The sequence below is a fragment of the Chiloscyllium punctatum genome, chromosome 37, assembly GCF_047496795.1.
Source record: "Chiloscyllium punctatum isolate Juve2018m chromosome 37, sChiPun1.3, whole genome shotgun sequence".
In the NCBI taxonomy this organism is placed as follows: Eukaryota; Metazoa; Chordata; class Chondrichthyes; order Orectolobiformes; family Hemiscylliidae; genus Chiloscyllium; species Chiloscyllium punctatum.
In genome coordinates this window covers 22048466-22071265 of record NC_092775.1, presented here as the reverse complement: position 1 = coordinate 22071265, position 22800 = coordinate 22048466, and the positions used below count along the sequence as shown (strand labels likewise).

At 41.3% G+C, this 22800-nt stretch overlaps 1 protein-coding gene across 3 annotated transcripts in view; it reads right to left on the bottom strand.

Annotated features, from left to right (window-relative positions):
• Positions 1–22212, bottom strand: part of ntsr1 (neurotensin receptor 1 (high affinity)) — a 132216-nt gene extending 110004 nt beyond the window's left edge. For all 3 annotated transcript variants that reach the window (XM_072556440.1, XM_072556441.1, XM_072556439.1), the window contains exons 1-2: positions 21361–22212; positions 3395–3596 (exon numbers count right to left, since the gene is read on the bottom strand). In XM_072556440.1, coding sequence (XP_072412541.1) covers positions 3395–3596; positions 21361–22017 — 859 coding nt within the window. In that variant the 5' untranslated portion in view covers positions 22018–22212. The remainder of the gene's footprint in view (positions 1–3394; positions 3597–21360) is intronic.
• Between the last annotated feature and the right edge of the window lie 588 nt (positions 22213–22800).

The window sequence follows — 22800 nt, the reverse complement described above, 5'->3', positions numbered from 1 at the left end:
AAGGACAGCTTCTCATCACTCTTCTTTATTACATAAAGATCTTAAGTCTAATGCACTGGAACACCTAAATCCCTCTGCATCTTAAAATTCCACAATCAGTCTCCATAAGTAATATGCTGCTTTGTCGTTCTTCTTGGCAAAATGAACTTCACAATTTCCTACATTATATTCCATCTGCCAGATTCTTGCCCAGTTACTATTTATATAAACTATCTGGAATTTTCTCATGGTGATGAAAGTTGGTTCAGCAGCAATTTATACAATATGCCGTCAGGCTGGCATCACAGAATGTTGCCATTTTTTCTCATCTTTGCCAGAATGAATAAGGCATGAAATGGAGGAGATCCTATATCCCTGAGGTGTGAAGGCAATTGCAGTCATTAAGGTGCGTACAGTCATTCCTTAGCCTTATCTCACAAGTCGCGTATGTGGGTGTAATCCATCCTCTGAGGACAATGGGGGTTTAGGCAGCCAAAGGGTGCCTGTCACCTTCCTGGCTCCTCATGATCCAGTAGGGGGTTGGGGAAATCAAGAACATCCTTCACTTCCAAAGGCCAATTGAAGCTTTTGACCGGTTAATTAAGGACCTCTTTCTGCTATGGCCACTGCTGTACCTCTGACTCTCCGACAGCATTTAGAGGCAAGATATTCTTCCTCAAAGGGACAGATATCCAAGCATCAGACAGTTAATTGCCTGATAATCACAAAATTGTGTTGCAACTCCCAGAACTAGCCATGGCAGAACTGACACGGCTTTCCGACTGCTGTCATGGACAACATCACTGCCATTAAATTCAAAGCCATGTCTGCAACTCATCAGTTCAGAGGAGGTGAGTGCACAGTAGGAAGTCATGGAGGTGTGAAATTAAGATGAACTCAGCAATAAAGGGAGTAAAAATAGTAAGTCTTACGTCAGCCATAGACAGAGTTTTACGTTGACACATGGCTAATGCTGCTGATTCGGTTCGGATAAGCAGCCTCCAGTCCTTTCCTTCGGGAGACAAGCAAGTTGGATGACTAAATGGAGCTATATGAGATATTGCATCTGGGAACAACAGTGAATGCAGAGTAAATAGTAGGATAGTAATAAATACAGAGAAACCAAGAGGCCTTAGATCCATACCCATAGATGTTTTAATGTGGGTATACACACTGCGCGTGGCTGGGCATGGATGCACACAGGATGCCTACTTGTGTAGTCTGATGCATAACATACGAGAGCTGAGAGATTATGCTGGAATTGTGTAAAACATTGGTTAGGTTACTGCAGGATTACCGCCTGCAGTTCTGGTCACTGCACTGCAGGAAAAAATGTGACTACACTAGAGAGAGCACAGAGATGATTCATATGGACATTGCCTGGACTAGAGACTTTTGACTCTGAGTACAGGTTGGATTAAATTATCCACACTGGTTGTCTTTGGAACTGTGTGTCTCAAAGGGTGTTCAAGGCAGAAATCCTCAGGCATTTAAAAATATGAGGAGAGCTGTGGCAATAGAGGGAGGGCCAGCAGCTGCAAAGAAGATGAGCTGCAGCATATACAATGTAGCCACATGTTGTTGGAAGTAACAGAGGAGAGTGAACACAAGGCAGGTCATAAAAGAAGGCACTGGACTCAGCTGAAGGACTACAAGGTGAAAGGTTAGCTTTGCCGACATCTCTCAACACAGTGCCTTTATCGGCAGTGAATCTCATGCAGGAGGTCTGTGGCCTCTGTGTCATCTTGCAAGAAGACCTGAGGCCAGTGACAGTGAGTTAAGTACCTTTTACCAATACGGCAGACAGTGTCATTGTGGCTATGGTCATTTTCACTTCCAGATGATGAATCTGCAGGATTTCACAATCTGCAATCCATGACTGAACCAAACATGCAGTAATGATTCCTTTGTACACAACGGAAAGGAACTATATCAGATTTGAACTGGTTGCTGTCAGTTAACCCCAGCAGATTGTTGATGCCGCCTCCTGAAGTGAAGGGCTATATTTTGTGGCAATCAAGGCTTACTTGAAACCACCATCTATACAGTCTAACTGCTTCGTTCATTAAAGGTGCCACTGTAAGCTGTCACAAATTTATTGCTGGAAGGTTCTTATCCATTAATTTGTATTATTCTGTATGTAGACTGATGCCATCTTCACATTAATTGGACACAGCCACTCCTAAATATATATGCAAGAGCATTACTACGCAAAAACCTTACAAATGCCCTCGTACCATCATTTTGGACCTGTGCAAGTGGAAGTATTGAATCTTATTAAAGGAATATTTCCCTCTTCTGAAGAAGAACCATAGCAGACATTCAGTTCTGAAGAAGAGTCACATCAGACTTCAAATGTTTACTCTGTTTCTCCCCTGAAAGATGCTACCAAGCCTGACGAGGTTCTCCATCATTGTATGTGCTTGCTTCAGATTTCCAGCATCAACTGTATTTTCCTTTTGCACTCATTTGTTGTTGCTTCCTTTGCCTTGGGGAAGTGACAAAAACATTTCTGATGGCAAGCAAGTCTGCTGTCACTTATCGATGCAGCAATGAAGTGATGGAGTTATCATTGATGGCTTGGAAGGATATCATCACATAAAAATTAATTGTGTCACAACTGGAGGTGGTGCTGTCTCATTGGTAAATATTGGTCGGGCTTCAATAAAGAATAGAAACCCTTTATGAGGCCCCCAGATGAACGGTGAATCTCAGCTAACATTCCCAAACAGGCATGCTAGGCCTGTGGAGTTTTTATTTATCTCAGTAACTGACTGAACATTCCAATCTTCCTTTCTCTTCACCTTTACCACTTGTCTGCTCCAACCTCCAACACCAAAAATGTTGTATTCTGGTTAAGAGAGCATTTCTCCTGATCCATAGCTTTTTAATTTTTTTATTAAAAATGGGAATAGGCTTCGACTGTTAATGCAACTCATAGGTTTGCGATTCCTTCCCTCTTTAGGTCATGATATTTCCTCTATGCTGATGCAGCTGACAGTTTATAAATTGAGTTAACAACGATGGTATATATTCTAATTTGATTTTGCTCTCTGCTTTTACAGAGCCAGTTTGAACCTTAATTTAGTTCCATATTGGCAAAAACTTGTCATAATTGAAGCAGAAAATCAGTGAGAACTTGGTAATACTGTGTGTCTCAGGCGCATGGTTGGATCTGAGGTAGGTACCAACCTCTGTTGGAAGTACAATGGTTGGTCAACAGAGTGTTGCAAGGAAACTATCAGTGACATTTGTGTGTGTGGCTCACTGCTCACATCAAATTAGATGCAAACAGTCTCCACTGGTCACGTAATGTCAGAGTGATATGGATGAAGACAGTTTTTGCACAAAAAAGTTCTTTACCAAAGGATGCATTATTCATAACATAAGTAAATAATGTAAGGTTGATACATACGGAGAACTTTAACTCCATGTCGAAGAGACTGGACACGGCTTGGCTCCACTGAAATGCTGAGCATGGTTTGCCTTCCCTCAATTGTGCACACCTGGCCATCTTGAGCTGCTTGTTTGAACATCGCTATTAGCTGATTGGCGATGATTGTATTCAGGACTGAAATGATTACCATGGGTATAACAAAGGAGAGAAATGCATTTACCTACAAATAAGACAAATGGGTATAATTAGAAAATAGAAAAAAAAGGCTGTAATAATCAGCAATATAGCTTTGAAATGACCCTGAAAATTGATGGGCTGTGTTCCAAGCTGTTACAATAACAGCTTATATTTATATAGTGTCTTTAGCATAATGAAATTACTCAAGGTGCTTTATAGGAGCATTTTAAAACAAAATATGACACCAAAACATATAAGGAGATATTAAGGTCAGATCATCAAGAACTAATTCAAACAGCTATGTTTTAAGAAAAATGATAAACAACAAAGCAAGGTAATGAGGCAGAAAGGTGTAAGAAGATGACTGAAGGCACAGCCACTGTTAGAAGTGATGTGTCTTTCATACTTGTCACAGATTGCTCACAAAAGGCACTTGCAGCAGAGGTACAGATCACATGACAATGACAAACTATCTTAATACTTAAAGCAACAATTGTATTTCTCCAAATGTTCCCAACTATTCTCCTAGACTTTTCACAGAAAAAAAGTACAAACATTGCACACGCTATCATTTGCAGTTGCAAGTGACATATGTTACCACAAGGAAAATGATCATTTGTTAATAGAATCACATGTCTCATCAGTTCAACTTCTGACAGTCTCTGCATATGCCTTGTACATTCATAGTTTATAGAACATCTTCTAACGTGCACTTCCATTCGCTGTTCATCTGGTATCTGCTATTCCTAAGGTGATGTTCCTTCTTCAGGAAGTTTTGCTCCCATGCAAAGTGCTGTTGCCACAGTAATTGTTGTTACTGATCTATTTTTGTTGCTGGGTGATGGGTGGACCTTTGGAACTGATCGTTTTGTACTCTGTGCCACTGGGGAGATCACAGCTTCCTAATCCACTGCCTGCAGTGAACAAACAGCTTTGCCAGTCGTACATAGGTGTCGGCAGTTATGGTGGTATATTCAGTAGTTCATGTTAAATGGATATGATTGAGGTGACAACCACTCAACACATGGCCCAGGTTCCCTTTTGGCTGACTTCTGTTGAGAACAATGAATGTTTACACTGAGTGGCTCTCCAGTGTTCAGCTCTGGTGATGACTTGGCTGGTTAATCAAAGCAATCAAAGTTCTGTTATTTCACCTTGATTGGAATGATAATAGGTTTGAGCAGCATTTGAAAGAGAAGTCACATTTAACAAAACTGGGGAAACGTCAATTTTCCTGCTCTTTGGATGCTGCCTGACCTGCTGTGCTTTTTCAGCACCACTCTAATCTTGACTCTAATCTTCGGCATCTCACTTTCGCCTTTTCAAGAAGGCATGTGACTTAATCCAAATTATTATCAAGGCTCTTGTGAGAAACTACTTAAGTTTTTAACTAAAATAAGTTTTTCAACAAGCTGTTTTTCACCAGTGATGAATGTGCAGAAAGGAATGTGGTCTGAAAGGAAACACTTGTGACCTCACTAGTTGAGTAAGAAACTCTAAAGTGAAAATAGGAGTGATACTGTTTTGGGGTTCAGTGTCTGTAAAGTATATTGCTGGAGAAAGAGCTGAATCTTTCACTTAACTGCTTATGATAAGATCTTCCAATATAATCATTCCTCCATGTACTGTTCTTTTCCCTTTGTATAATAAACTTATTTTATTTTATTAAAGATGCATTAGAACCCTCTTGTCAATATATTCAGCAACTGAACACCATTGTAAATAAATAACAAAAATAAAACTATTTGGTCTATAAGAATAAGCTTGATGCTGGGATTTGACTTGTCCAGTATTACCATCAACAGGGATCATAACATTACCCAAAAAAGGATACAGATGTTGTTGAGCGAACTTAAGGAAGGTTCACCAGGTTGGGAGGATAGGATCACCTTATGAGACAAAGATGAAAAGGCTGCACCTATACTCTCGATAGTTTTGAAAAAATGAGAGGAAATCTCATTAAAGATATAAAATTCTTACAGGGCTCCATAATGTAAGTGCAGGAAGGATGGACAAGGGTGGGAGGGGTCTAGGACTAAAGGGACACAGTCTTAGTACAAGGTTTAGGCCACTTAAAACATAAACAGAAAAGAAGTGAGCAGGAACAGGCTATTCAGTCCCTCAAGTCCATACTACCATTGTATGAGATCATAGTTGATCTGCCCAGGCCCCAATTCTCTTTCATGCCACCTTTCAGTACAATGTTTTATGTCTGGCATCTTAACATCGCAGGTTAGTGATCTGCTGACAAATGTGAACAATTTGTAAAGATAACTATTTAAAATGACCTTAACTTCATGTATTGCTTGTGATTCTTTTCTTAAATGTTTTGTTTTAAGCTATCCTATACTCTTTTGAGCATTGCCAATGTTACAAAAATTTTGCCAAAGCTCACAAACAGGAATCAGATTTCAAATCCTTCCCTTAGGATGATATGAAACTCTTCCATATACTTGGCAGCTAAGTAAAACACTTCAGTCCTTAATCCAGTATGGGATAACAATAAATTTGAAGCACAAATCTGGAGTTAAATCAGCACCAGCCACACTGTGACTAAGGGCAGTCAAGCAGCATGCCAACAGAAGCTGAAATTCAGAATTTTTTGATACTACCAACTAAGGTAATTGTGGGAGAATTGGCTGTAAATATTAACCCATAGCAATTGTATTGAGAAAAGATAATGCTTCCCTGAAGTGTCATTTCATATGATGTTAATTGCTTGGGTGGGTATAGGTCAGCAGATACGGATGAATGGAACAAGTATATCAAGTGCTGTTAATTAGCTTTTCACATCATACTGAGCTTTCCAACAGAGCTCACATCTTCATCAGATCGCAGCCAGACTTCAGGGTAAGATTAGGAAACCATTCTTTGCAATACTTTTGCTCGGCTGTTTTTGGCATTGTAAAGGTCTAGGTTCAACCTGAGTAAAGGAGGATAATGAAAGAGACATGCAATATATAATCCATTATGTTATGCTGAACTTTTGCAAATAGCTGTTCAATTCAGACCTTTAGGAATGAACCCCAGAAAGGGTACAAAGATTTACTAGACTGACATCATAAGAATATAAGAACATAAGCAATAGGAGCAAGAGTAGGCTGCATGAGCCCTTAAACCTGTCCTTCCATTCAATAAGATTATGGCTGATCTCCCCAGGCTCCAACTCCTCTTTCTTACAGCTCCTCATAGCACTCAAGTCCCCCACCTTTCAAAAATCTGCCTCCTCTTTAAATACTTTGCGGCCTAACTTCCACAGCTCTTTGCGGCAGAGCATTACAGACGATCATGAGCCTCTAGGAAAATTGCTTTCCATCTCAGTTCAAAATGAGTGTCCTTATATTCTGTACAAATATCCCCCAATACGAAATTCCCCCATTAGTATAAACATCTTTTCAACATTTACCTTGTCAAGGCCCCTCAGAATCTTGTATGTTTGAAAAAGAAATCACTCCTCATTCCTCTAAACTCTAACAAATAAAGGTCTAACCTGTTTAGGAGTCATGATCAGTCAACTCCGTCATCCCAAGAATCAGTCGAGTGTATCTCTTTTGAACTACTTCTAATGCCAGTATAACCATATTTTTCCTTAAATACATGAACCAAAACAAGACACAGTACTCCAGGTGTGCCCTACAAACACCCAATACAGGTTCACAAACACCTCCTTATTTTTAAACACCAATTCCCAAGTAATAAAGGCCAAATTCCAACAGGAATGAAGGGTTTCAGTAATGTAGAGGGAAAAGAAAAATTAGCCTTGTTCTTCCTAAACCAGATAATTTTCAGGGAAATTGAATAGAGGTTTTGAAATCCAAAGAGTTTTTGGTAAACTAAGCATTTGAAAATGCTGCATGTCTGAAGGCCCTTGGAGATTGTGAATTCACCAGTAAGCAACGCTTCAACAACAGCTACAGGAACAGAAATTGCTACAAAAGCTCAGGAGGTCTGGCAGCATCTGTGTAGAGAAATCAGACTTAACGTTTTGGGTCCAGTGATCTTTCCTTAGATCCTTCCTCTGTTTGTTGTGTGAGGTCCCTTTAAGGTTGACAGGGAATGTGTGTGTGAGCCTCTGAAAGGGAGTGTTGGTTGCATGTACCATAGGCAGCACATTCCCAGTTCTGCATGGCTATGCAACCATGTAGTTTATAGACAACTTCCATATTCAAGTTGGCATGTTATGCATTAGTATATTTACAAAAAAGAGGCACTAATTAGTAGTATGAAAATTCAGTATTGCTAAATGAAGATGTTTCATTGAAATTTTTTGCCTTGCATTCTTCAGGAGAATTCAATACATGATATTGAATATTAGACAAAAGATAAAGCAGCAGAAGTAGGCCATTCAGTCCATCATGTCCTCTACACCATTCAGTATAATCATGATCTGATTATCTTCATTCCATTTCCCTGCTCTATCCTCATAACACTTAATTTCCTGAATCATTATCTCATCCTTGAGTATACATAATAAACCAGTCTCGACAGCCCTCTTTAGTAAAGAATTCCACAGATTCACCACCTCCTAAGAAAAAAAAATTATCCTAATCTCTGTCTTAAATGTTAAAAATCACAGAACACCAGGTTATTTTTAATTTTGTCCACCCTAGTCCAACACCGGTACCTCCATTTCCTATCTCAAATGGACATCTCCTTAGTCTGAGATTAGCCATCTGGTTCTCTCCTCGTTTCTACTTCCACTCGAAGAAACCTCTCTGCACCTACCTTGTCAACCCCCTAAGAATCTTGCATGTTTCAATAAAATCTCCTCTCATTCTGTTAAACTCTAATGAATATAAAATCAACATACTCAATCTCTCCTCATTAGAAAATCTCTCCATACCTGAGATCCTTCTCAGACTGCCTCCAATGCCAGTCAATCTTTCCTTGGATTAGGAGACCAAAACTGTTCACTGTATTCGGCTTTGGTCTGACCAGTGCTTTGTATAATCTTAGCAAGAGCCTCCGTATTTTTCTACTTACATAGTGTTATACATTAGAGGCAACAAGACATGTAGATAAGGTGGTAGGATGGCATTCAGGATATTCTGTTTACTAGTTGATGCAGAAAATATAAAAGCAGGGTGCCTCTGGTAAAACTAAGTAAAATGCTCGTTGGACCACAGTTCAGAATACTGAGCCACTGTGTTATTGGGAGCATATGACTGCACTAGCGAAGATAGTATTAGAGATTTATAAGGGTACTTCTAGTAATGGGAAATTTCAGCTTTGTGGAGAAATTGATTAGACTGGGTTATGTTTCTTGGAGTCAGAAAGATAGCGGGGCAGAATTTAATTGAAGTATATAAAATTAGGTAGAGTGGTTAGTAAGGATCTATTTCCCTTTGCAAAGAGGTCAATGACAAAGGACCATAGATTTAAAAGAATTGGCAATGAATGAGAGAGAATTTGAGTAAAATGTATTTATCTCACTCAAAGGGTGATGGAATGCACTCACTGAAAGGATGGAGGTGGTGAAATATTATATAAAATTATCTCTATACTTCAATTTCCAAAATATGCAGGACTAGGTTACAGAACCGAGAATTCAAAAATGTATTGGGCTGGACAACTATTTATCAAGTGAACATACATGATGGGCTGAATGTCTTGCTTCTGTTTCATAACTTTTCTGTTTCTACATTTCCTGCATTCTTACCTCTGTCAGGAGAAAGGACCAAAAAAAGAATCGGAAGTCAGAGCAGCTTTGAGCTACAAATTTAAAAGTCGTTCTGGAAATGGAAATCAATTCTCACTGCAGTGGCAATTGTTAGATGGCTACCTGACCTCAGAAAATGTATAATCTCCATCCAAGTTGTGAGCCAATGTAATTTTAAATAATGCTAATTGGTGGTAAGAATGTGACCTCAAACTTAATCATTTCGGTGTCATCAATTATTGTAACTGGAATAAATTAAGGCATTATTTCATATTTGTGATGGAGCATGAATTTAAAGTGAGCAATAAGGTTGGCTTACAATGTATTTGTGCTCAGATCCATACACTGAGTGCAGTTTAAAACCATAAATTAGCTTTAAGAATGTTATCATAGAAAAATATATGGTCAAAACAAGCTCTTCTCTCTGTTAGATTAACAGCAGTGCCAATCCATTTACTTTAAATGTGCTAATGACTCCATTAACAAAATGGTGACAGGAATATGATATGACTTTGTTAAATATTCATAGCACTGCTCTTTGTTTATAATATCATAGTCTGAATTCTGCAGCCTGTTCTAATGTAGAGACAAGCTACACTCAGTCTGTAGTATCAATGATACACAATAGATCAATCTGTTGGGAGTCTGTGCAATGAGTCAATAGAGATAGCACAGGTATTGCTATTCTAATTATGGGAAATTACAATATACTAATTTCTAAGTTGTGAAGGTTGGTAGGATATAGTATTTGAAGTAAGAAGAATTGCTGTAATTAATATCTGCACCAATTTTAGGGAACTCATAATAAACCAATAAACTCAGCCTTTTAATTTAATGGACTTTATTTAATTTAGTTTATTGACGTGGCAAACTGGTCCAAAAGGTAAAGTCACATGGTATCAGAGGTGAGCTGGCAAGATGGATAGAATTGGCTTAGTCATAGGAGACACAGAGGAGCAATGGAAGGATGAGTTTCAGAATGGAGAGTTGTAGCCAATGGTGTTCCACAGGGATCAGTGCTGGGACCTCTGCTGTTCATGCTACGTAAATGATTTGTAGGAAAATGTAGCTGGTCTAATTATTAAGTTTGTGGACAATACAAAGATTGATGGAGTTGCAGATAGTGAGGAGGATTGTCAGAGAATAAAGCAGAATATAGATCAATTGGAGGCATGGGCAGAAAAATGGCAGATGGAGTTTAGTCCAGACAAATATGAGGTGATACATTTTGAAAGGTCAAATACAGATGTAAGTTATACAGTGAATAGCAGAACCCTTAGGAGTGTTGATATGCAGAGCGATCTGGGTGTGCAGGTCCATAGATCACTGAAGGCAGATAGACAAGGTAGTTAAAAAGGACACTGGCATGTTTGCCTTCATTGGAAGGGGCATTGAATATAACAATAGGCAAGTTGCACTGCAGCTTTGTAGAACTTTAGGCCACGCTTAGAATATTGCATACAGTTCTGGTCATCACACTATTAGAAGAGTGTGGATGCTTTGGAGAGGGTACAGAAAAGGTTTACCAGGGTGTTGCCTGGTATGGGGGATTTTAGCTGTGAAGGAAGGTTGGATAGATTGGGTTTGCTTTCACTGGAAGGCAGGAGGTTAAGGGGCGACCTGACAGAAGTTTATAAGATTGTGAATAGCATGGATAGTTTTTTCCAATGTGGAGGTGTAAATTACTCCTGGACACAGGCTCAAGGTGCAAGTAGGGAAGTTTAAAAGAGATGTGCAAAGCGCGTTTTCCATATAAAGAGTGGGGAGTGCCTGGAACACGCTGACAGAGGAGGGGGTGGAAGCAGACACAATAGCAGTATTCAAGAAACATCTGGATAAATACATGAATAGGAAGGGAATAAAGGGATGTAGATCCTGTAAGTGAAGACAGTTTTAGTGTGAAGAGCAAAATATGTCAGTGCAGGCTAGGATGATCAAAGGACCTGTTCCTGTGTCGTATTACGCTTTGTTCTTTTAGATTACTTATACTTCAGCCCAACAAGTCCACACCAACCCTCCGAAGAGCAACCCACCCAGACCCATTCCCCTACATTTACCCCTTCACCTAACATTATGGGCAATTTAGCATGGCCAATTCACCTAACGTGCACATTTTTGGATTGTGGGAGGAAACCAGAACACCCGGAGGAAACCCACGCAGACACGGGGAGAATGTGCAAACTCCGCAGACAGTTGCCTGAGGCAGGAATTGAACCCAGGTTACTGGCACTGTTTCTGGAAAACTCAGAAGTTTAAGAAGTATAAATTGGTAACGGAATTAAATTGGTACATCAAACATGCATGATCAGTGCAGAAACAGCAGCAGTCTAAAATAAAAATTGACAAACTGAGAACTAATATCCACACACAGAAATTGTTGATCTGTTAATGAGATGCTTATGTGTAAGTGAACCTTGAAGTTTACATTTTATGAAGAAGTTCCATTTACCTCCCCCTTGTAGGCAGACCTATTGAAATTTGTTATCATCCATTTTGTCATTTAATCTCTCATGCTTTCTACTTTATAACAGACTCTCTCTTTATGTTTTGTCCTTTTCCTTTTCCCACCTCTGTACTTTGTGAATCCCATTACATCTCCAAACTTTTCAAGTTCTGACAAAAGGTCATTGAACAGAAACATAAGCTGTTTTGCTGTTTCTTCCAGCATAGAAGCTGGCTGACCTGCTGAGTATTTTCAGCAGTTTGTTTTTATTTCAGATTTACAACATACATCCTATTTTTCTATATTACTTTCAAATGTCTCCCTGCAATGATATTTAAAAACAAGAGCTTCCTCTGCACAAATGATACTACAACTTGCAGTATAGCACAACAGCCAAGATGAATATAAAATGCATTGCTACAAAGAATAACTATCTTTAAAAGGAACCTGAGTGTCATATATATTAGATTGGATGCAAATGGTATTATCACTGTTCATGATATCAGATGAGCTTTCCTTTCGGGTTACAGTCTTGTAATATAACCATCTTAAATGTTATGTCACATTCCCTATAGAGATCGATTATAATTTTAAAAGGGAAGAATTTTTCAATGACTAATGAAAATAATCAGATGACAAGATTTTATATTAAAACTTTTATTGTAGCAAACAAAATAAAATCAATAGAGATCAAACATTTCTAAGCAGCAATTAATATACCAAACTGAAACTCTGTCCAACATTATATGTTTTGTAAGGGGGCCATAAATTAGTCCCATCAGTGATTTTTTTTTTTGCCTTTGCTATTTCCAATTTATCTCATTCTGATTCCACCTCGTGATCTTCTGGGCCCTTTTGCACCCAGGTTCTAATCACATTTTTTATTACCAAGGCTACTCCTCTTTTGCCATTAGGTTGAGTACCACTATATAATCAGGCAAGTTACATCAACAAATTGATTTTTATCAAAATATGTTTTGGAGATGAACTTTCAAGGAATTCATTATGCCAAAATTATTCATTCTTCAGGAATTAAAACTTTTAACAGCTTTAAGATACAGTGTCTAGTCAATTACAATTTGCTTAGTTCAAATGTCCCCACATGTCATACTGAAGGCTGTACAAAGCTATACCTGAACTATTCTGTCCTGTTCTGGTTACCATGGCATCAGGAGAGCACAGACTTTAAAGGTAGTATGCAGAACAACAATAAGATTGATCCCCTGTGGTACAGTGATGAGTTATAAAGAGTAATGACAAAATGGAGTTTTCTTGCTTCAGGAAACACACAAGAGATATGTAAAGTATTTAATATGTACCTTATGTACAGGACAGGGAAATCTGCAGACCAATATTTTCAGAATCACTTAAGCAACGGGAAAAGAAAATGTAGACCATTGAGGCCAATTTTACAGCGAAAGTCATCGAGTTTTTCTTTACACAGAGGGTGATGTTGTTCAGAAGACTGGTTGAGAACAGACTATTGGAATCATAGAAAAAACAGGCAACGTGTTGGAAGGATGATAGATTTGATGTTACACGTGGCTGAAAGACTAGGGCCAAATCTTCTTTCAAGACATTAGTTGACAAAGAGTTTTTGTAATGCACAATTTCGTGTACAGACTTTGATCTTCCACTAACTGAAATGTCAGGTCTCTGTGGCACTGTGGAAGGCTTTGGATAAACAAATCCCTTTCAATAACATACAACAGTTTCTCATAATATTGTCCCCAGGAACTGTGTCAGCATTTTTGTGATTACAATAAACAAGATACTTGATGCCCAATTTTGTAATTTAGAAACTAAGATCAACTCTAAGAGTGACTTAGTAGTATATCCATATCTTGAGCAACTGATGAGTACACAACTATTTAAACACCAATATTTATATCATCAGAAGAGTTCTTCAGCAACAGCCAGACTTTTAACAAATATCATTATGCATCCAAAGAATACAGAATTGCAGCAACTGCCAAAATCCAGCAACAAGCATGTCAGTGGTTGTTAAACCCTTTAGTTAATCCTTTTTCTTGTCCGGGAGCAACGGGAGACAGAGCAGAGGTGATGATGGAGACCAGGAGGTTGTCTGGAAGGTAAGGACTTAGTATATATTTGGGCAGTGGCTAAACCTGAGATACTACATGTGTAGTGTCTCCCTCCCCCACCCTCCTCAAACCAGAAGAAAAGGACTCTGTAAGGTAAGTTTTTTTTCTTTTCTTTCATATATTTAAGTGCATTGTTTGGTTTTCATTAGATGATGTAAAGCTAAGGCTTACAATAGCAGGGGACCTCAGACCCATGGCTTGTGCCTCTTGCTTGATGTGGGAGCTCAGGGACGTGGCTGACATCCCTGACTCTTACACTTACAAGGAGTGTGTCCAGCTGCAGCATGACAGCTCTGGAGCTGCAGATGGACTCACTGTGGAGCATCCGTGATGCTGAGGAGGTCGTGGATAGCACATTTAGTGAATTGGTCACACCGCAGGTTAGGATGGCTGAGGGAAACAGTGAATGGATGACCAAAAGGCAGAGAAAGAGTAGGAAGGCAGTGCAAGTGTCCCCTGTGGTCATCTCCCTCCAAACCCTTCTGTTGGGGGAGACGGCTCACCAGGGGAAGGCAGCAGTTGCCAGGACCATGGCACCGTGGTAGGCACTGCTGTTCAGAAAGGCAGGAAAAAGACTCGTAGGGGATAGTCATAGGGGATTCTGTTGTAATGGGAGTAGATAGGTGGTTCTGTGGTCAAAAATGTGACTCCCGGATGGAATTTTGCCTCCCAGGTACTCGAGTCAGGGATGTCACCGATCGGCTGCAGAGCATTCTGAAAGGGGAGGGTGAACAGCCAGTTGTCGTGGTGCACATAGTAAAAACCTTGATGGGGTCCTGAAAGCTAAAGTCAGGGAGCTAGGAGAGAAGTTAAAGAGGAGGATCTCAAAGGTAGTGATCTCAGGATCGCTACTAGTGCCACATGCTAGCCAGTGTAAAAATGAATGAATAGACAGGATGAACACGTGGCTTGAAGGAAGGTGTATAAGGGAGGGGTTCAGGTACTGGGGAAGTTGGGACTAACCAGACTGGAATGAATGTCCTTGGGGAAATTTTTGCTACTGCTGTTGGGGAGGTTTAAACTAATGTGGCAGGGGGCTGGGAATCAGAGGAGAAGACTAGTAGATAGTGAGATGGAAACAGATGGAGTCTGTAAGGATCATGAAGTTAGTATTACCAAGAGGAAGAGTAGGCAGAGAGCAGATGAAAACAATAGAAGTAATGGCCTGAAGTGCATATAATTTTAATGCAAGGAGTATAGTGAATAGAGTCATAGAGATGTACAGCACTGAAACAGACCCTTTGGTCCAACCCGTCCATGCCGACCAAATATCCCAATCCAATCTAGTCCCACTTGCCAGCACCCGGCTCATATCCCTCCAAACCCTTCCTATTCATATACCCATCCAAATGCCTCTTAAATGTTGCAATTGTACCAGCCTCCACCACATCCTCTGGCAGCTCATTCCATACATGTACCACCCTCTGCGTGAATAAGCTGCCCTTAGGTCTCTTTTATATCTTTCCGCTCTCACCCTAAACCTATGCCCTCTAGTTCTGGACTCCCCAATCCCAGGGAAAAGACTTTGCCTATTTATCCTATCCATGCCACTCATAATTTTGTAAACCTCTATAAGGTCCCCCCTCAGCCTCTGACAGTCCAGGAAAAACAGTCCCAGCCTGTTCAGCCTCTCCCTGTAGCTCAGATCCTCCAACCCCGGCAACATCCTTGTAAATCCTTTCTGAACCCTTTCATGTTTCACAACATCTTTCCGATAGGAAGGAGACCAGAATTGCATGCAATATTCCAACAGTGGCCTAACCAATGTCCTGTACAGCCGCAACATGACCTCCCAACTCCTGTATTCAATACTCTGACCAATAAAGGAAAGCATACCAAATGCTTCTTCACTGTCCTATCTACCTGCAATTCCATTTTCAAGGAGCTATGAATCTGCACTGCAAGGTCTCTTTGTTCAGCAACACTCCCTAGGACCTTACCATTAAGTGTATAAGTCCTGCTAAGATTTACTTTCCTAAAATGCAGCACCTCGCATTTATCTGAATTAAACTCCATCTGCCTCTTCTCAGCCCATTGGCCCATCTGGTCCAGATCCTGTTGTAATCTGAGGTAACCCTCTTCACTGTCCACTACACCTCCAATTTTGGTGTCATCTGCAAACTTACTAACTATACCTCTTATGCTCATATCCAAATAATTTATAAATGACAAAACATAGAGGACCCAGCACCGATCCTTGTGGCACTCCACTGGTCTCAGGCCTCCAGTCTGAAAAGCAACCCTCTACCACCACCCTCTGTCTTCTACCTTTGAGCCAGTTTTGTATCCAAATCGCTAGTTCTCCCTGTAATCCACGAGATCTAAACTTGCTAATCAGTCTCCCACGGGGAACCTTGTCGAACACCTTACTGAAGTCCATATAGATCACAGTTACTACTCTGCCCTCAATCTTCTTTGTTACTTCCTCAAAAATCTCAATCAAGTTTGTGAGACATGATTTCCCACACACAAAGCCATGTTGACTATCCCTAATCAGTCTTTGCCTTTCCAAATACATGTACATCCTGTCCCTCAGGATTCCCTCCAGCAGCTTGCCCACCACCAAGGTCAAGCTCACCGGTCTATATTTCCCTGGCTTGTTCTTACCGCCCTTCTTAAACAGTAGCACCATGTTTGCCAACCTCCAGTCTTCTGGCACCTCACCTGTGACTATCGATGATACAAATATCTCAGCAAGATGCAGATGAACTTAGGGCTTAGATTGGTGCCTGGGAGTATGACATTATTGCGATCACAGAGAGTTGGTTGAAGGAAGGGCATGATTGGCAACTCAATGTTCCAGGATATAGATGCTTCAGACAGGACAGGGAGGGAAGTAAACCGGGAGGAATTGTATTGCTGGTCAGGGATGATATCACGGCTGTGCTAAAGGAGGACACTATGGAGAGCTTGAGCGTGAGGCATTGTGGGTAGAGCTGAGAAATAAGAAGGGTGCAGTTACATTGTTGGGGCTGTATTACAGGCCTCCCAACAGTGAGTGTGAGGTAGAAGAACAAATAGGTAAACAGATTATGGAAAGATGTAGAGGCAACAGGGTGGTGGTGATGAGAGATTTTAATTTTCCCAACATTGACTGGGATAGACTTAGTGTCAGAGGTCTGGATGGGCAGAATTTGTAAGGAGAGTCCAGGAAAGTTTTCAAGAGCAGTACGTCAATAGTCCAACGAGGGAAGGAGTCAAATTGGACCTGGTGTTAGGGAATGAGCCAGGCCAGGTGGTAGAAGTTGCAGTGGGGGATTTCTTTGGGATTAGTGACCACAATTCTGTAAGTCTTAGAATACTCATAAACAAAGACGAGAGTGGTCCTAAGGGAAGAGTACTAAACTGGGCCAAGGCTAATGATATCAAAATTAGGCAGGAGCTGGGAAATATGGATTGGGAACAGCTATTGGAAGGGAAGTCCACATTTGATATGTGGGAGACTTTCAAAGATAGTTTGAAGGTAGTGAAGGATAGGATGTCCCTTTGAAAACAAGGAATAGGAAAGGCAGGATTCGTGAACCGTGGATGACAGGCAAAATCGTGCGACTAGCCAAGAGGAAAAGGGAAGTGTATATAAGGTCCAAGCAGCTAAGAACAGAACAGGCCTTGGCGCAATATCAGGAAAGTAGGACCAATCATAAGCGCGGAATCAAATGGGCTAAAGGGGTCATGAAATAATTTTAGTGAGCAGAATTAAGGAGAATCCCAAGGCATGTTATGCATATATAAGAAGCAAGGGGTAACTAGAGAAAGAGTTGGTCCACTAAAGGATAAGGAAGGAAAGTTGTGTGTCGAACCTGAGAAAATGGGTGAGATTCTCAATGATTACTTGTGTTCACTGAGGAGAGGGATGTGATGAATGTTGAGATTAGAGATTGAAGTTTGTTTACTCTAGGTCACGTTGACATAAGGAGGGAGGATGTGTTGGGTAGGCTAAAGGATATTAAGGTGGATAAATCCCCAGGACCTGATAGGAATTATCCCAGGTTGCTGAAGGAGGTAAGAAAGGAAATAGTTGGGGCCCTGACAGATATCCTTGTAGCATCCTTAACCACAGCTGAAGTGCCGGAGGACTGGAGGGTTGCTAATGTTGTCCCTCTGTACAAGAAGGGTAGTAGGGATATTCCAGGTAACTATAACCCAGTGAGCCTGACGTCAGTGGTGGGAGAGTTGCCGAGTAGGTAGTAAGGATAAAATCTATTTATATTTGGAAAAGAATAGGCTTATCAGTGATAGGCAACATGGTTTTGTGCGGGAGAGATCATGCCTTACCAACTTAATAGAGGTCTTTGAGCAAGTGACTAAGTTGGAAGATGAATGAAGGGCTGTAGATGTCATGTACATGGACTTTAGTAAGACGTTTGATAAGGTTCTCCAAGGTAAACTAATAGAGAAAGTGAAGTCACTTTCTAAGTGGTGGAGAAAGTGGAGAAAGTGGTGTCCTAGCTAGGTGGATAAAGAACTGGTTGAGCAACAGGAGACAGACAGTAGTAGTTGGGAGTTTCTCAAAATGTAGAAAGGTGACCAGTGGTGTTCCACAGTGATCAGTGCTGGTGCCATTGTTGTTTGTATTATACATAAATGATCTGGAAGAGGGCATTGCTGGTCTGACCAGTAAGTTTGCAGATGACAAGAAGGTTGGTGGAGTAGCAGAAAGCATAGGGGACTGTCAAAGAATACAGGAGAATATAGATAGACTGGAGAGTTGGGTGGAGAAGTGGCAGATGGAGTTCAATCCAGGTAAATGTGAGGTGATGCATTTTGGTAAATCTAGTTCTAGAGCGAACTATACTGTAAACGGAAGAGCCTTGGGTAAAGTTGATGAGCAAAGAGAGATCTCAGAGTTCAGGTCCATTGTACCCTGAAGATGGCTGCACAGGTGGATAGAGTGATCAAGAAGGCATTTGGTAGGCTTGCCTTCATCGGACGGGATATTGAGTATAAGAGCTGGCAGGTCATGTTAAAATGGTACAAGACTTTGATTCAGCCGCATTTAGAAAGGTTGGGTAGGTTAGGACTGTTTTCATTAGAAAAAAGGAGGTTGAGGGGGACTTGATTAAGGTTTACAAAATCATGAAGGGTATGGACAGGGTGGATAGAGATAAGCTTTTTCTCAGGGTGAGGGATTCAATAACGAGAGGTCCGGCATTCAAGGTGAGAGGTGAAAAGTTTAAGGGGCATACAAATGGAAACTACTTTACACAGAGGGTGGTAGGTGCCTGGAATGCATTGCCAGCAGAAGTAGTAGAGGCAGACATGGTAGATTCATTTAAGGTGTGTCTGGACAGATGTATGAGTAGGTGGGGAGCAGAGGGATATAGATGCTTAGGAATTGGTTTAGATAGTGGATTTGGATCGGCTCAGGCTTGGAGGGCCGAAGAGCATGTTCCTGGGCTGTACATTTTCTTTGTTCTTATAATCCTGATCACTTTAGATAATGCTGGTGGGGATGGAGGTTTCACAATACCAAATGAACACATCAGAATGAGACTTTGAGAGCACAATCTGGAAAATGGCAGCTCTGGTGCCAAATCAGCATTGCACTTTGACTAATACCATGATTTATCTTCTGTGCATATTTCTGATAGATGTTGGCTGTGTCATTTATTAAAGCGACATCTGGCGTTTTTGTACCACAAGGGTACACACGCATTACCAATATCACTTTGCACATTAAAGAACCTGAGAGTGCTTGAACAATGGACATTACATTTTCATCCCTTCCACATCTTGGTGAGTACATCATCACATCATGCACAAAACATCTCAGCTTTCTCCATAGTGACATCGTGTGTCTTCTCAAAATGCCATGGCCAACCTACACACGTGGTGAATGTCAGCTGTCTGCTTACCCACCAGCCAAGTGTAATCCCCTACAAGCAGCAAGCTGGCAATATTACAGGAGGCATGACTAAATGGTCTACTTCAGCACAGATTCATGTGCACTGCGCAAGCAACTTGATAAAGAGATGTTTAAAACAAACAGTTAAATGGAACTACTGAATTTTGGGCAGCATCCATTTAATAAAAGTGCAGCATCTGTTCCATTTGCCTTCTTTGTTCCACAGAATAAAAGCTCTACACAAAATTAGAGTAAATTCCCTACAGTGTGGAAACAGGCCCTTTGGCTCAACCAGTCCACACCGACCTTCTGAAGAGTAACCCACCCAGACCCATTTCCCCTCTGACTAATGCACCTAACACTATGGGCAATTTAGCAAGACCAATTCACCTACCCTGCACATCTTTGGACTGCAGGAGGAAACTAGAGCACACCCACGCAGACACAGGGAGAATGTGCAAACTCCGCACAGACAGTCACCTGAGGCTGGAATTGAACATGCTGTGAGGCAGCAGTGCTATCCACTGAGCCACTGAGCCACCCTAAATTAAATTTAGGATTTTGATGTTCACATGCAATTGTGTACTGCAAAAGTGCTCATCTATCTCGATGTACCTGACATGAATATGAGAAAGGTATAAGGAAGAAAGGAATTCTGTGTCCATGTAACCAGCAAAAAAGAGAAACTCCAGAAATAAAAATGGAAAGGATAGCCTTTGGAATTCTTGGCAATGAGAAATATGTGACTACTTTCAAACAGATTGTCAAAGCCGTTAACTTCTCCATTTCATATTATTGTCAGGGAAACTGCACTCTTTGGGGTAGTTTTTACTTTACATCCTCAACAGGCAGTAATCTAGTTGAGTGATTGTCTGCCCTTTGTAGAATGCTGTTCATTCCACTTCATGTTGAAACAACAAACATCAAAGACCAACATGCTGGAAAGGCATAATAGAACAAACTGTTCAGTTATTCATGTAACCTCTCATACTCATGCTTTTCACAAGTTTTCATAATTAGCTGTGTAGATTGTATTCCTGAAGAGAGGTTGATTCAGCAAGCTCTGTTAGTTAAACATTTGATTCCAATAAAAGATCTTGAAGTAATCACTACAAAATTAGCATAATTTATGAATACACTTTTATGAAAGATTCTCTGGTAGAAATGTAAGGATTTATATTCTGATGCATACTTTGCAAAGGCACATAATTACTTTATTAAGAATTACTCTGTAAGCTATGGTTTATTCCTGTTACTGAGTATAGGAAACAAATGTTGATTCATTTTAAAGATAACAGTCAGAAATAGGGTTAAATCATGGCAAAAAAAAACCATCTATTCCTTTCTCTTTGAAGTTAACTAATTCAAAGTATCAGACAATTCAACTTTTCAATACTAAATTGCGACTATATAATTGCAACAAAGTACTGCAGATCCTGGACATTTGATTTTGTTATAAAATTCTGGTAAAACTCAGTCGGTCAAGCAGCATTTGTATAGAAATTGAGTTAATGTTTTAGGTCGAGTGATCTATCATCAGGACCACGTTGAAAGCTGGAATAACTCCTGCTTTCGATAGACGTGTCTAAGGAAATCACTAATCATCAAAGAAAGACAATTCGGAAACCAACGCCAAAGTAGGGAAAGGGGAAAGATCACAGGGACAATCTATTCTTGGCCTGGGTATGAGTTCAACTGGATTGCTCTGAGTGATACTGGCGGTCAGTGCAGGCGTGTACACTACCAGCTGCTCACCTGGATGACTGTTTTGACAGTCGATTCCTCCACAATAGTGGTACAGATCAAATCATTTGGGTCTGGGACGTTGGTGGCGTATTTTTCACCCATGGTGCATATCATCGGAATGGCCAGCAGGAATGAGAGCAGCCAGATCATGGAGATGAGCTTCTTGGTCCGGCTGGTGGACATCAGGGTCTTGGCTTTGAACGGGTGACAGATAGCCAGGTAGCGCTCGATACTCAGGCTGGCGATGTTGAACGCCGTGGCGTAGGTACAGGCGTCCCGGAGGAAATAGTAACCCCGGCAGACGGCGTCTCCGAAAGCCCAGGGGTGGTGCACCCAGATGAAGTTGTAGAGCTCGATGGGCATGCACAGTAGCAGGGTGAGGAGGTCCGAGAAAGCTAGGCTGGCCAGGTGGTAGTGCACGGTGCTCTGTAAGTTCTGCAAAGTCTTCTTCCTGACCAGGGTGTGCATCGTGATCGAGTTTCCCATCGAGCCCAGGAAGAAGAGGCCGAGGTACAGCAGAGTGATGACCACCTTGGAGTAGATGTCAGTATTCACGTCCAAGTCGCTGCCCCCGGCTCCTGGCTCCTCCTGGCTCACATTTCTGTTGCCAAATCCAGGCGGGAGGACACCGTGCTTCTCCAAAGTGGAGTTTAACTGAAGGCTCATTTTCAGTGTGTGTGTGTGTGTGTGAGAGAGAGAGAGAGAGACTGGGCTGCAATCCGGGAGCTGAATGAGTGCTCAGTCTGATGCCAGGGCTGCTGGCGAATGGAGCAGGGGCTTTTATAGCTCGGTTGCCCCTCGAGTACCTTTCTCGGAAGGTGACGCACTGAGCGGAGGAGCTGCTCCAGATCAAACGACCAAATAGCTCAGACGCTGCGCGACCAAGCAGAGTCCCTGAGCTGGAATTTATATTGGTTCCACGCTCTAACCGACTTGGATGGGGCAGCTACACCAGACGAGGAATCAATCTGGAAATTGCGGACTATCTGATCTTGGGTTTGATGTGGGAACCTTCCCCGGGGTAAAAACAAAGCAAGGGTATCTTTGTTTAAGCACAGAACCCCTAATGACACTGCTCCCCGTGTGTGTATCCAGTTCCCAAGCGCTAGTAAAATCCCTCTCAAACATTCCCCACAGCGCGGTCTGCTTTATCAGATCTTGTTTCGGATTTTTGGTTTCCGAAATGTTTTTGCTTCGTGGTTTAAGCGGATTCCGGGGGAACCGGTGCTATCCATGTGTCTCAGGCTTCGAACCGGGGGGGTGAGGGTTCGCTGGCTGGGGGAAGGAGGTATCTGGATATTCCGCCAACCTGAACAATTTCCCCCTGCCTCTCAGCGAGCTGGCCTTTTGGGCAAACGGACTTATTGTAAGTTTCTGCCGAGATCACAAAGGTGCGTTCGGAACTTGGGAGTCTCCCAGATTCTGAGGTTCATGTGAAATAAGACACCA